This window comes from Cherax quadricarinatus, chromosome 12 (assembly GCF_038502225.1).
Source record: "Cherax quadricarinatus isolate ZL_2023a chromosome 12, ASM3850222v1, whole genome shotgun sequence".
Taxonomy (NCBI): Eukaryota; Metazoa; Arthropoda; class Malacostraca; order Decapoda; family Parastacidae; genus Cherax; species Cherax quadricarinatus.
In genome coordinates, this window is record NC_091303.1 from 10,849,162 (window position 1) to 10,865,442 (window position 16,281).

A 16,281-nucleotide genomic window follows, 5' to 3' on the forward strand; every position below is an offset into this window, starting at 1 on the left:
TAAGAAAGGAAATAATACAGGATCAAGAAATATTAAGAGGTACACAGGAAAGTTAAGTGTGTACTGATTACAAATAGAAGTTTATAAGCTTTATCTGTTATCTTACATGGTCATGGGGCAGACAGAGAAGATCAGCAATCCTACCAGAATGCATAAAAGGAAATGTATGAGGTTTCCATTTCACCCTCATTTGTGAGTTAGTTCTGGTGAGAGAATGAGTATCAAGTTTATGCTGAATTTGGCAATGAGCGACATTTCTTATTTCTTTAAAGAGCGATACAGATTGTGGTGATGCTGTTGCAAGTTGACGAGGAGGAGGAGGAGGAGGAGGAGGAGGAGGAGGAGGAGGAGGAAAGGATTTTTTGATAACACAGTTGGAAACATCTGCAGTGTATTACAACCCTATTCTATATGACAATTGCAACAAAAGCTAGTTATATTTCCCCTGTCATGCACCATCATGCAGGATGGTGCTCAAAGGTGTTGAAATCCGATAACCTGAGCTAGGAGACTTCAACAGAGGAGGAGTAGGAGGAGGAAGAAGAGGAGGAGGAAGAAGGGGAGGAGGAAGAGGAAGAGGAAGAGGAAGAGGAGGAAGAGGAAGAGGAGGAGGAGGAGGAGGAGGAGGAGGAGGAGGAGGAGGAGGAGGAGGAGGAGGAGGAGGAGGAGGAGGAGGGAGGAGAAAGAGGAGGAGAGGGAGGGCCAGACAACTGCCTTGTTTGGGATTCCATCGACCGAAGTCATTTCTGCTCTGGAAATTGTCCTCCTGCTACAGTCTCTATGTACTTTACACAATAAACGACGCTTGAAAAATTTAGCGAGTGTACCCTATTGTTGCCTGCACTTGCAGACTTCACGCCAGTAATTATTTTTTATCAGTTTTAAATGTCGTTTCGGGAAGTTGTTGGAGGGAAACTGGGAAGAGGGGAGAGGTCAGGAGTAGGTTGAAGAGGAAGGGGGAGAAGGGAGAGGGGAGAGAGGAGGAAGGGGATGGAAAGGCAAGATAATGAGGAGCCGAGATGAGGAAGGAACGAAGGATTAAACCAAAGGAAGGGAAAAGGATAAGGAACGAGCAAGAAGGGTAAAAAGGGATTGGGAAAGGATATAGAAAGGATTAAGAATGCAATGAGGGGCAGCTGGTAGGAAATTAAAAAGATGGTTAGCAGGATCTAGCAGCTATTAAGGGAGTGAGAGGGTATTTTGAAGGGATGCGGGCACTGGGAGGCATTTACGAAGGAATGTGGACACTGTTAGAACACTGATATAGAATTAGAATGGGATTGTGAGGAAGAAAGGATGGTGATGAGAAGCCATAGCGAGGTGGGAGGGATGGGAAATAAACGTGCATATGGCTGGGAAGGGATTGGGAAGGGAATGAGAGAGAATCAGAACTGGTAGAAAGAGGAAAGACAAATGGAAATATGGCAAATCATGGAATCATGGCGGAATTATGGAATTATGGCAATCTCGTAGAGGCAGTGATTGGCTGATTGTGAATGTGTGTGAGCGCGCACACTCGTGCATGTTTCTGTGTGTGTGTGTGTGTGTGTGTGTGTGTGTGTGTGTGTGTGTGTGTGTGTGTGTGTGAGAGAGAGAGAGAGAGATGGGGGGAAGGAGGGAGAGGGAGACAGGGAAAGACCCTACCTTCACTTTATGTGGTCGTTGCTCTGTCTTTGTCTGAAAGAATTATTTATTGTGTCATTTTGGTTCATCTGAATGTCAAGTTTCCAGTTGTGTTTCGTTATTTTGTGTTCTGTTTTCTGCCGTTTCAAAATATGGTATGACTATTATCTTCGTGTCTTAGAAAATCATCACCCATCTAGCACAGGAGCCTCCCTCCATCACCCACCTAACACAGGAGCCTCCTTCCATCACCCACCTAACACAGGAGCCTCCTTCCATCACCCACCTAACACAGGAGCCTCCCTCCATTACCCACCTAACACACGAGCCTCCCTCCATTACCCACCTAACACAGGAGCCTCCCTCCATCACCCACCTAACACAGGAGCCTCCCTCCATCACCCACCTAACACAGGAGCGTCCCTCCATCACCCACCTAACACAGGAGCCTCCCTCCATCACCCACCTAACACAGGAGCCTCCTTCCATCACCCATCTAACACAGGAGCCTCCCTCCATCACCAACCTAAGACAGGAGCCTCCCTCCATCACCCACTTAACACAGGAGCCTCCTTCCATCACCCACCTAACACAGGAGCCTCCTTCCATCACCCACCTAACACAGGAGCCTCCCTCCATCACCCACCTAACACAGGAGCCTCCTTCCATCACCCACCTAACAAAGGAGCCTCCCTCCATTACCCACCTAACACAGGAGCCTCCCTCCATCACCCACCTAACACAGGAGCCTCCCTCCATCACCCACCTAACACAGGAGCCTCCCTCCATCACCCACCTAACACAGGAGCCTCCCTCCATCACCCACCTAACACAGGAGCCTCCCTCCATCACCCACCTAACACAGGAGCCTCCCTCCATCACCCACCTAACACAGGAGCCTCCTTCCATCACCCACCTAACACAGGAGCCTCCCTCCATTACCCACCTAACACAGGAGCCTCCCTCCATCACCCACCTAACACAGGAGCCTCCGTCCATCACCCACCTAACACAGGAGCCTCCCTCCATCACCCACCTAACACAGGAGCCTCCCTCCATCACCCACCTAACACAGGAGCCTCCCTCCATCACCCACCTAACACAGAAGCCTCCCTCCATTACCAACCTAACACAAGAGCCTCCCTCCATCACCCACCTAACACAGGAGCCTCCCTCCATCACCAACCTAAGACAGGAGCCTCCCTCCATCACCCACCTAACACAGGAGCCTCTATCACCCACCTAACACAGGAGCCTCTATCACCCACCTAACACAGGAGCCTCCCTCCATCACCCACCTAACACAGAAGCCTCCCTCCATCACCAACCTAACATAGGAGCCTCTATCACCCACCTAACACAGAAGTCTCTATCACCCACCTAACACAGGAGCCTCCCTCCATCACCCATCTAATACAGGAGTCTCCCTCCATCACCCACCTAACACAGAAGCCTCCCTCCATCACCAACCTAACACAGAAGCCTCCCTCCATCACCAACCTAACACAGGAGCCTCTATCACCCACCTAACACAGGAGCCTCCCTCCATCACCCACCTAACACAGAAACCTTCCTCCATCACCCACCTAACACAGGAGCCTCCCTCTATCACCCACCTAACACAGGAGCCTCCCTCCATCACCCACCTAACACAGGAGCCTCCCTCCATCACCCACCTAACACAGAAGCCTCCCTCCATCACCAACCTAACACAGGAGCCTCTATCACCCACCTAACACAGGAGCCTCCCTCCATCACCCACCTAACACAGAAACCTCCCTCCATCACCCACCTAACACAGGAGCCTCCCTCCATCACCCACCTAACACCGGAGCCTCCCTCCATCCACCTAACACAGGAGCCTCCCTCCATCACCAACCTAACACAGGAACCTCCCTCCATTACCCATCTAACACAGGAGCCTCTATCACCCACCTAACACAGGAGCCTCCCTCCATAACCCACCTAACACAGGAGCCTCTCTCCATCACCCACCTAACACAGAATCCTCCATCCATCACCAACCTAACACAGGAGCCTCTATCACCCTCCTAACACAAAAGTCTCTATCACCCACCTAGCACAGGAGCCTCCCTCCATCACCCATCTAACACAGGAGCCTCCCTCCATTACCCACCTAACACCGGAGCCTCCCTCCACCCACCTAACACAGGAGCCTCCCTCCATCACCAACCTAACACAAGAACGTTTCTCCATTACCCATCTAACACAGGAGTCTCCCTCCATCACCCACCTAACACAGGAGCCTCCCTCCATCACCCACCTAACACAGGAGCCTCCCTCCATCACCCACCTAACACATGAGCCTCCCTCCATCACCCACCTAACACAGGAGCCTCCCTCCATCACCCACCTAACACAGGAGCCTCCTTCCATCACCCACCTAACACAGGAGCCTCCCTCCATTACCCACCTAACACAGGAGCCTCCCTCCATCACCCACCTAACACAGGAGCCTCCGTCCATCACCCACCTAAAACAGGAGCCTCCCTCCATCACCCACCTAACACAGGAGCCTCCTTCCATCACCCATCTAACACAGGAGCCTCCCTCCATCACCAACCTAACACAGGAGCCTCCCTCCATCACCCACCTAACACAGGAGCCTCCCTCCATCACCCACCTAACACAGGAGCATCTCTCCATCACCTACCTAACACAGGAGCTTCCTTCCATCACCCATCTAACACAGGACCCTCCCTCCATCACCCACCTAACACAGGAGCCTCCCTCCATCACCCACCTAACACAGGAGCCTCCCTCCATTACCAACCTAACACAGGAGCCTCCCTTTATCACCCACCTAACACAGGAGCCTCTATCACCCACCTAACACAGGAGCCTCTATCACCCACCTAACGCAGGAGCCTCTATCACCCACCTAACACAGGAGCCTCCCTCCATCACCCACCTAACACAGAAGCCTCCCTCCATCACCAACCTAACATAGGAGCCTCTATCACCCACCTAACACAGAAGTCTCTATCACCCACCTAACACAGGAGCCTCCCTCCATCACCCATCTAATACAGGAGTCTCCCTCCATCACCCACCTAACACAGGAGCCTCCCTCCATCACCCACCTAACACAGAAGCCTCCCTCCATCACCAATCTAACACAGGAGCCTCTATCACCCACCTAACACAGGAGCCTCCCTCCATCACCCACCTAACACAGAAACCTCCCTCCATCACCCACCTAACACAGGAGCCTCCCTCTATCACCCACCTAACACAGGAGCCTTCCTCCATCACCCACCTAACACAGGAGCCTCCCTCCATCACCCACCTAACACAGAAGCCTCCCTCCATCACCAACCTAACACAGGAGCCTCTATCACCCACCTAACACAGGAGCCTCCCTCCATCACCCACCTAACACAGAAACCTCCCTCCATCACCCACCTAACACAGGAGCCTCCCTCCATCACCCACCTAACACCGGAGCCTCCCTCCATCCACCTAACACAGGAGCCTCCCTCCATCACCAACCTAACACAGGAACCTCCCTCCATTACCCATCTAACACAGGAGCCTCCCTCCATCACCAACCTAACACAGGAACCTCCCTCCATTACCCATCTAACACAGGAGCCTCTATCACCCACCTAACACAGGAGCCTCCCTCCATAACCCACCTAACACAGGAGCCTCTCTCCATCACCCACCTAACACAGAATCCTCCCTCCATCACCAACCTAACACAGGAGCCTCTATCACCCTCCTAACACAAAAGTCTCTATCACCCACCTAGCACAGGAGCCTCCCTCCATCACCCATCTAACACAGGAGCCTCCCTCCATTACCCACCTAACACCGGAGCCTCCCTCCACCCACCTAACACAGGAGCCTCCCTCCATCACCAACCTAACACAAGAACGTTTCTCCATTACCCATCTAACACAGGAGTCTCCCTCCATCACCCACCTAACACAGGAGCCTCCCTCCATCACCCACCTAACACAGGAGCCTCCCTCCATCACCCACCTAATACAGGAGCCTCCCTCCATCACCCACCTAACACAGGAGCCTCCCTCCATCACCAACCTAACACAGGGGCCTCCATCACCCACCTAACACAGAAGCCTCCCTACATCACCAACCTAACAGAGGAGCCTCCCTCCATCACCCACCTATCACAGGAGCCTCCCTCCATCACCCACCATCATATGAGCCTCCCTCTATCACCCACCTAACACAGAAGCCTCCCTCAATCACCCACCTAACACAGGAGCCTCCATCCCTCACCTAACACAGGAGCCTCCTTCCTAGCCTCGACGTTCGGCAATAAAAATACCCAAATGCTACACATGTCTTATTCTTGAACTTGTCAGTATTGTATACCATTAACAACCTGACACCTTGTCGGAATTATATGCCAGGTAAGCCAGGTAACTGAGCATGTGACTCGTACTGTCACCCTTGGGCAGAATCGACGAAGAATTGTTTCACTGTGAAGTGCTAGCAGTTTAAACCTTCGATGTCTGACAAGGAGCGGAGACAGTTTCTACGTGGTTATGGCAGCGGGAAAAAGTAAGGCCGTTAAAGTAAACAGCGGCTCTCCCAAGGGTTGTAAACACATTCACCGTAGTTATCTTCAAAGTCGAACTCACCCGAGATGGTCATCTTCGACTTATGCAAGATCAGTTAACGAACCCCAGTGAGTTATCTTTTGGCTGTGTTGCGCGTTTTCTCGAGCTACCAGCGTACTGAAGGTAGAATTACCAGCGTCCGTAAGACAGAAATACCAGTATCCGTAAGACCGAAATACCAGCATCTGTTTGAGTGAGTTACCAGCGTCCGTAAGACTGAGCTTCCAGCTTCGGACGAAAATACCAGCATCTGAATGACTAGACTACCAGCATCCGCAAGACCAGACTACAATCATCCGCAAGACCAGACTAACAGCATCCGTAAGATTAGACTACCAGCAACTGTAAGACCAGACTACCAGCAACCGTAAGACCAGATTACCAGCATGTGCAAGACCAGACTACCAGCATCCGTAAGATCAGACTACCAGCATCTGCAAAACCATACCACCAGCATCTGCAAGACCAAACTACAAGTATCCACAAGACATCCGCAAGACCTGACTACCAGCAACCGTAAGACCAGCGTCTCCCTAGAATACGCAAAACAAAAGTAAACATATAAGAACTTCCATGCAAAAGGGGAAGTCACATACGCACAACAGAGCAATATAGTGACTATATGTTTTCGTATCTGGCACGACAATTGACATACACCCAACTGGGAGGTATAGTGGGTATTATGTGGTTATCCCAGCATATCTCGCGAATAAAACAGTCACTAAACATTCAACAGGGCTATAAAGTAACCGGTTGTGAGCGTGACTATATGTGAGCGTTTAGTGACTGGATAAACGCGAATAGTGACTGCGAGTGTATCTATTAAGACGGTCATTAACACACAACAGGACGATTTAGTAACCGGATATGAGCGTTTAATGACTAGATAACAGCGAATAGTGACTGGATGTGAGTGTAACTCTAGCGACAGTCTCTGTATACTTCTGGCAACTCCTCGGAAACAAACTTTAAAGTTTCCAATAATTAACAGGTGGTGCTGGAAAGTTTTTCTTTAGCAGCAACGAACAGAACACCTCTGTTGCTTGTTAACTCTGTGTGTGCGTGGCAGGTGTACGTGTTCACTATGTACATATGAGGACGTGGTAGATGTGTTTAGGCAGACTTAAGTGGGCGTATGCACATGGCATAAGCACTTGGATAAGATTTTCTTCGGATTTTTAACTCCAGAAGGTTAGTCACCCAGGGTAACCCAAGAAAGTCAGTGCGTCATCGAAGGCTGTGTAACTTATTTCCATTGGAGTCCTCAATCTTGTCCCCCAGGATGCGACCCAAACCAGTCGACTTCCATCCAGGTGCCTATTTGCTGCTAGGTGAACATGACAACAGGAGTAAGGAAACACGTCGAAATGTGTCCACCCCGCCGGGAATCGAACCCGGGACCTCCGCGTGTGAAGCGAGAGCTTTAGCCACCGGGGCACCACCGGGGCACCACCGGGGCACTTGTTCTTTATGTGCAGGTGTATGCTGACAGGTGTGCGTTCATACTGTGAGTGTATGTACGTGATAGATGTACTTGTTCATTCTGAAGGGTTGTTGTCTAATACTAGAAAAAAGACGTTAAAGGAGGAAGAGGAGAAAAAGGATGAAGAATGGAAGGAGAGGAGGAGACAGATGGTGATAGCAGTAGTAGAAGATAGAGGAGAAATAGAAGAAGTCGTTAGAAGAGTGCATGGCTGAATAGGGCGTAAAGAGGCTGGATCCGTTAAAGATGCAAACACTGTCTAATGATCTGTGAAAAATGTTATAACCTGTTATCTCACACGCACATGTTGATTCTACGAAACCTTAGAGAGAGAGAAAGAGAGAGAGAGAGAGAGAGAGAGAGAGAGAGAGAGAGAGAGAGAGAGAGAGAGAGAGAGAGAGAGAGAGAACATGCACAGTATTGCTGTAGATCCACTTCTGTAGACCTACTCACCCTCAACCATTTCCATAGTACTACAATAGCTATTTTCAATATTTATGTGAATAACACTGCTTGGCAGGATGAAACAATTTACTACTGATAAGCGTGAAGATAGAACAAGCTTTTATACGGACAACGTTTTGCTGTGTGCGAAACTTTATCACGTCATAAGCTGATAAAGACAAACAGAGCGAAAAACTATCATAACTGCAGCTTGTCTTGCAACTCTTTGTCTTTATTTTCGCACTTCTTGGCAATTTATTCCTCTCCTGTGTACTATCTTCCTCACCTTCGAGTGTTAGTGTGACTCGTCAGTGGTCCAAGTCGGACCGAAACGTCGTATTACGTTTCTTTCTCCCGTGTGCGGGTTATTTGTGTATTATTCCAGTCACGGTGTTGTGCCTTTTTGGTCTTTATTAATTCTACTCATTTGCATCTCTGCTCCTAAATCAATGCTTTTCTTTTTCGTTTCTGTATTTAACCGTTTCATCCTTGTTTTTTCTTAGCTTTCTGCCTCCTTAAAGTTAATTCAGTACTTTACTGCCTCTAGGAGGTTCCAAAACACTAATTCCCTATCATAAAACTCGGATTTTGGCCTTAATTAAAATCTTCTAAAATGACCAATATTTTCGTATCTAAAAACCTTTACAATTTCTTTCCAAAAATTTTTTTCAAGGCAGTCACTTAAAAAATCAGCTCAGCCTAAGATTAGTTTTCATATCCTTCAACAGAGCGCAACTCAACAAATTCTGTCTATTCCTTCAGCCTGATAATTTTCGAATCATGGCAGTGCATCAACGTTAGAAAAAAAATGTGGAAACAACTTTATCTACTTTATCTGAATTCGAAAAAATAAAGACCCAACCCATAAAAATCGAGGGTTGCGAAAACGATGGGTTTTGTGCCAGCGTGGATGGGGAAGGAGATGGAACAATAATGAAAGTCAGCTCACCTCTCACAGAGAGAAAGTAAAGTACTCACTTTGTACAGTAATAAGTCAGCATGCCCACCCCTCCTCTCACGCCATGAAAACACACAACCTATTACTGGGTGTTTAACTTATTGTAGGAAACAGAAAACTATGAAAGTTTGTAGTACAAAGCACCGATTTCTGGTCAGATTATGATCCTTAAATCTCTGGATGCGCTGGTCAGTCTATGGTATTTTCTTCACTGATTTTCCAGAAAATGTTTTCTTCAATACTGTATCTAGAAATATATTCTTTGCATAAAATTCTGAAGGTATTTTATTATTACATACTAATACGTAAGGACTTCTGCTGTCATCACTGTTACCGCTGTTACTAGTAGTAATACTGATTCTGCTGATTGTTAATGTTGATGCTGCTGTTTCCGTTTATTTCTATTGGTTGTAAGAGCTTCTGCTATTAATGTTCTTGTCTATACTGCTGAGGACGTTACTGCCGCTGTTGTTGTTGCTGCTGCTGCTACTACTACTACATACTACTACTACTATTGCGGCTACTGTTGCTGATGCTACTGCTTCATCAGCAACCACCATTGCTGCGGCTGTTGTTGCAACTGCTCTTATTACGGTTGCTGTCCTTTCGTTATCGTTTTTGCCATTAGACTCACGTTTATTGTGACTGGCATTTCGCAATATCTGGTTCAGTAGTGATTTTTTCTAGAGACACTGAACAAATTAGACTATCATGCCATCGAACAACAAAGAGTTTATAGATAAATGCTTCAGAGAACCGATAAGTTGATAAATTAGATATGTACAACAGTTGGACATGTGTCCAATTTATTAGAGTTCAAGTGCTCGTTACTTGCAAAAGAATACCTTCAGAGAGGCTGAGAAAAGCTCGAGATATAAGACTATTATTCCTTGATGAAGAATGAATACCATCCAGTGTAACACCTCACTGTGCTAGTGAGTACAGACACAAAAATACGTTGACTCAGGAAATCATAATGACACGATTTATTCGTGTCAGGGGAACGCCTTCCGCCTGAACAAAAGAAGAAAGAATATTAATAACTTCATGGATAGTAATTATGATAATTTTCTAAAGATTTCAGTTAAAAACAAATATAATAAAAATTGGCTGCTGTAGTTCCAGTAGGATGTTGAGATAGGAGTATCTTAAGCCTAGGATGGTCTTCTGTGATGTTTTAGAAGAAATGGTGTTGGCTATCCTGGGTGGCGGTATTCGTCCGATGTTCTGGAATTCCTGTCACTACTTGGTCGTAGTACCACAAATCAGATTTCAGAGGTGAGGAGTCGTAATGTCCTACCAGGTCCTGTAGACAGGTATCTTGCTCCAATTAACTAGCGTCTACCCTGGTTGACCAGGCCAGTAGCAGAGTTGATGATAAAGAAAACAACACTAGTTACATAAGGGTTAAATATGTATAACATTGAAGAAAAGCAAAGGTTGGTATTCTACTTCCAATGTCACTACTGGTAACCAGGTAAATCAATAACAATGAACAGAAATACTCCTGGTAGATCACATTACCTGATCAAAAGAGTGGAGGTGAAGTGATTCTCCAAAATTCAACCCACACCAGGTAAGGTTAATACTGACTCACGAAATCGTAATGACACGATTGCAAACAAACAATACCACGGGCGGGATTAAACCCGCGGTCAGAGTTAATACTACCAGGAGGAGAAATTAAAGCAAATCAGACCAGAGGAACTGAAGTTTAGCCTCAGCCCGCTAGATGGTAGTGCTGGCGGTAACACGCTAATGGTTCCTGAGTGTCTGAACAACCATAACCCCCGCTTTTTCAGGGCTTTCCCCTCGCATACCCGTTGGGGTACACAAACGGTATGCGAACCCTGGAAGGTTCTCTCTTTAAGGGTTTAAAACAAACCTTTTAGTGTATATACACACCTTTGTGTCTATGCACAGGCACACATAGGTATGGGTGCATGCAGTAGGAAATGGTAATCTCTGAGAAAGAGTAAACAAGGACAGTCTTTTGTGAACAGGAAGGATGTGGGAAAAGCGGACAAAGATAGAAGCTGAATACTCAAATAGACACACTAATAAGGACAGTTGCAGCGTTAGGGGAGTGAAAATGGGGATGCATTAGGGAATATCACGTCATAAGCAATATACATTAACGCTTTCAAAGAGGAAATATGGAAGTGAGAGAGAGAGAGAGAGAGAGAGAGAGAGAGAGAGAGAGAGAGAGAGAGAGAGAGAGAGAGAGAGAGAGAGAGAGAGAGAGAGAAATATCCCATCAACTAAATGTTTAGAAGCGGGCCCAAGAGCTGGTGCTCAACACAGGGAAATTTTGGTAGGTAACATACACACAGAAAACAAAACCCCAACAAAAGCGCGCACAGCCTCGACGCATCAGTACCCCAGGACTCGACGCATCAGTACCCAGGACTCGACGCATCAGTACCCAGGACTCGACGCATCAGTACCCAGGACTCGACGCATCAGTACCCTGGACTCGACGCATCAGTACCCAGGACTCGACGCATCAGTACCCAGGACTCGACGCATCAGTACCCAGGACTCGACGCATCAGTACCCAGGACTCGATGCGACAATTAAATCATTTCAGTATTTTAATTTAACTCTTTCTCGTCTTATTAAAAGTTATTCACTGTCTCCGCCCATCATGTAGGACAACACTGCAGACACATGAGGAAGTAACGACCCCAACAGATGCTTCTTACAATCCTCTCCCCAGCTAGAGCTTCTTACGACTCTCTCCCCAGCTAGAGCTTCTTACGACTCTCTCCCCAGCTAGAGCTTCTTACAACCCTCTCCCCAGCTAGAGCTTCTTACAACCCTCTCCCCAGCTAGAGCTTCTTACAACCCTCTCCCCAGCTAGAGCTTCTTACAACCCTCTCCCCAGCTAGAGCTTCTTACAACCCTCTCCCCAGCTAGAGCTTCTTACGACTCTCTCCCCAGCTAGAGCTTCTTACAACCCTCTCCCCAGCTAGAGCTTCTTACAACCCTCTCCCCAGCTAGAGCTTCTTACGACTCTCTCCCCAGATAGAGCTTCTTACGACTCTCTCCCCAGCTAGAGCTTCTTACGACTCTCTCCCCAGCTAGAGCTTCTTATGACTCTCTCCCCAGCTAGAGCTTCTTACGATCCTCTCCCCAGCAAGAGCTTCTTACGATCCTCTCCCCAGCAAGAGCTTCTTAGGACCCTCTCCCCAACAGACATTACTTACGACCCTCCCCCAGCCTCCACTAGTCCTTGAAATAAATAACCCACATAGATTAGTGCCTCAGTAATAATAATAATAACAATAATAGTAATAATAATAATAGTAATAATATCAATAATAGTAATAATAATAACAAAGAAGTAATAATTAATAATCATAATATCTCGTATTTAAAAAGAGTGTAGAGTAATACCTGACTCAGATAAACCGCCGTTACTTGCAGCAGTTGCAGCAGATTTGTCGGCTACACACTAATCCTGTGAATCACCCATTCCACCACATCCCGAAGGCTTCTTCTGACCCTACCATCTGCATGTTGCAGCAGAAATTGCGATTCGTCAGACCAGGCGACGTTTTTCCAGTCTTCAACTGTCCAGTTTTGGTGAACCTGTGCTCACTGTAGGCTCAGTTTCCTGTTCTTAGATGACAGTAGTGGAACCTGGTGTGGTCTTCTGCTGTAGCCCAGGTTCAAGGCTCGATGCATTGTGCATTCAGAGATACTATTATGCATACCTCTATTGTAAAGTGTGGTTATTTGAGTTAATGTCGCTTTCCTGCCAGTTTGACTATTCTCTTCCGATCTCTTTCATTAACAAGGCGCTCTCCCCCACAGAACTGTTGCTTACTGGATGTTTTGCATTTTTTACACAATTCTCTAATTCAGTGACCAATAAGTGTGTGTGTGTGTGTGTGTGTGTGTGTGTGTGTGTGTGTGTGTGTGTGTGTGTGTGTGTGTGTGTGTACTCACCTAGTTGAGGTCGCAGGGGTCGAGCCCAAGCTCCTGGCCCCGCCTCTTCACTGGTCGCTACTAGGTCACTCTCCCTGAACCCTGAGCTTTATCATATCTCTGCTTAAAGCTATATATGGATCCTGTACTCACCTAGTTGTACTCACCTAGTTGAGGTTGCAGGGGTCGAGTCCGAGCTCCTGGCCCCGCCTCTTCACTGATCGCTACTAGGTCACTCTCTCTGAACCGTGAGCTTTATCATACCTCTGCTTAAAGCTATGTATGGATCCTGCCTCCACTACATCGCTTCCCAAACTATTCCACTTACTGACTACTCTGTGGCTGAAGAAACACTTCCTAACATCCCTGTGATTCATCTGTGTCTTCAGCTTCCAACTGTGTCCCCTTGTTACTGTGTCCAATCTCTGGAACATCCTGTCTTTGTCCACCTTGTCAATTCCTCTCAGTATTTTGTATGTCGTTATCATGTCCCCCCTATCTCTCCTGTCCTCCAGTGTCGTCAGGTTGATTTCCCTTAACCTCTCCTCGTAGGACATACCTCTTAGCTCTGGGACTAGTCTTGTTGCAAAACTTTGCATTTTCTCTAGTTTCTTTACGTGCTTGGCTAGGTGTGGGTTCCAAACTGGTGCCGCGTACTCCAATATGGGTCTAACGTACATGGTGTACAGGGTCCTGAACGATTCCTTATTAAGATGTCGGAATGCTGTTCTGAGGTTTGCTAGGCGCCCATGTGCTGCAGCAGTTATTCGGTTGATGTGCGCTTCAGGAGATGTGCCTGGTGTTATACTCACCCCAAGATCTTTTTCCTTGAGTGAGATTTGTAGTCTCTGGCCCCCTAGACTGTACTCCGTCTGCGATCTTCTTTGCCCTTCCCTAATCTTCATGACTTTGCACTTGGTGGGATTGAACTCCAGTAGCCAATTACTGGACCAGGTCTGCAGCCTGTCCAGATCCCTTTGCAGTTCTGCCTGGTCTTCGATCGAATGAATTCTTCTCATCAACTTCACATCATCTGCAAACAGGGACACCTCGGAGTCTATTCCTTCCGTCATGTCGTTCACAAATACCAGAAACAGCACTGGTCCTAGGACTGACCCCTGTGGGACCCCGCTGGTCACAGGTGCCCACTCTGACACCTCTCCACGTACCATGACTCGCTACTGTCTTCCTGACAAGTATTCCCTGATCCATTGTAGTGCCTTCCCTGTTATCCCTGCTTGGTCCTCCAGTTTTTGCACTAATCTTTTGTGTGGAACTGTGTCAAACGCCTTCTTGCAGTCCAAGAAAATGCAATCCACCCACTCCTCTCTCTCTTGTCTTACTGCTGTCACCATGTCATAGAACTCCAGTAGATTTGTGACACAAGATTTCCCGTCCCTGAAACCATGTTGGCTGCTGTTGATGAGATCATTCCTTTCTAGGTGTTCCACTACTCTTCTCCTGATAATCTTCTCCATGACTTTACATACTATACATGTCAGTGACACTGGTCTGTAGTTTAGTGCTTCATGTCTGTCTCCTTTTTTAAAGATTGGGACTACATTTGCTGTCTTCCATGGCTCAGACATGTGTGTGTGTGTGTGTGTGTGTGTGTTATGGACATATTTCTAAGAAAAAGATATGTGCAACACCTGGGTGTGTTTATTAACAACGTCTCGCCAATCATTGGTTTTTCTCGGTTCGATACAGAGATAATGGAAATCATAGATGTGGTAATCAGTCATCAAGCCTTGACAGGTAATCAGTCCCTTAGCCTTGATTAGTCTGAAGTCCATGGTGGGCGAAACGTAGTCATAGTAGAGATACGCAGCAGTTGCACACCCCTCTTCTTTATCTACCTGTCTCTACCGTGTAAGGATTCAATCTCTACCAAGTGACACTGTACCATAGCTGCTGTTACAGTTTTGGTTAAACATTCGTGGTGAACAGAATTCTTAGTATACCGTCATACTTATTGCTTTCCTGCGCTTAGTCTTCACAGTGCACCGTCACTTTTTATGATATTCATTTTAAAGGGCTAAATCCGTAAGGATAAAGGGAGGAAGAGAAACGTTTGACGCCAAAAAGGAGAGGATACTTCCAGTTTCATTAATCAAGAACCCTTCGCCTGCATCAAGGCGCCTCTTGTGAAAGCGTTTTGTATAATCACATATGACAGTACCATAAGAGCGTGTGATCTGGTGATAACTTGCCCTTTACAAGTACTCTTCGATGTTTTGGTGGTAGCATTTTCTCTGAGTACACTTTTATCTTTCAGTGATTACTTACTCTTTACAGGTACTCTTAGGTATTTTCACTGTCTGCAATGATTTCATTACTGCAGTGTTCCTGAGGTCTATTTTCCTTTTTTTTCTGTTACGTGGTACTTGTCAACAATAAATTTGGTCACCGATATATCACTTGTATGTGTCTCTTGGTGGTTATGTGGTGTGTGTGTGTGTGTGTGTGTGTGTGTGTGTGTGTGTGTGTGTGTGTGTGTGTGTGTGTGTGTGTGTGTGTGTGTGTAACCCCTGAGGCTCCAGAACATACAGGGTGTGCTGAGTAACATACCTTGTAAGTACCGAGGTTGTCGACCACACAGGAGAGCTTCACGTCCCTCCCAGCGGCGATGGTGACGTTCTGGATGGGCTCCACGAACCTAGGTTCCTCCGACATTGTCCCTCCTGTGGGAGAGAATACCGTGAGCATCTTCAAGAGAGAGAGACTAAGAAACGGAGGGGATGGGCAAGAAATGAAGTCACAATAACGCAGCTGGAACAATTCACAGTTAACACTTTAGGTTATTTTTATGAGGTTATCAACAAATAAAAAATATATCTATATGGGAGGAAATCTGTATGATCCAAAAGGGTTTATTGCTCACCATTTTATATATATATATATATATATATATATATATATATATATATATATATATATATATATATATATATATATATATATATATATATATTTACATATTTACATATTTACAAAGTGTACAGTTTACAGCCAGCAAAGTTATCAACTCATTTCACATTTTTGATAAGCATTAATTTTTATGAATAAAGATTTTCTTCTCTATTTTGTTTTTTTAGAATCTCGGTAACAAATTCTGATGTGATGAAGCGAACATTAATGTAGTTAGAGGTAGCTGCAGGGGTGGAGGCTATAATTAGATAGTGTGTGGGAAAGAGTTCACAGAGAAGTGTGCTCTGGGGAGTTCA

The 16,281-nt window shown here is 46.5% G+C and overlaps 1 protein-coding gene across 1 annotated transcript in view; it reads right to left on the reverse strand.

Moving 5' to 3' along the window:
* LOC128686648 (zwei Ig domain protein zig-8) overlaps nt 1–15,735 on the reverse strand; it is a 120,568-nt gene extending 104,833 nt beyond the window's left edge. Inside the window, exon 1 of the mRNA XM_070084373.1 lies at nt 15,626–15,735. Coding sequence (XP_069940474.1) covers nt 15,626–15,730 — 105 coding nt within the window. The 5' untranslated portion in view covers nt 15,731–15,735. The remainder of the gene's footprint in view (nt 1–15,625) is intronic.
* Between the last annotated feature and the right edge of the window lie 546 nt (nt 15,736–16,281).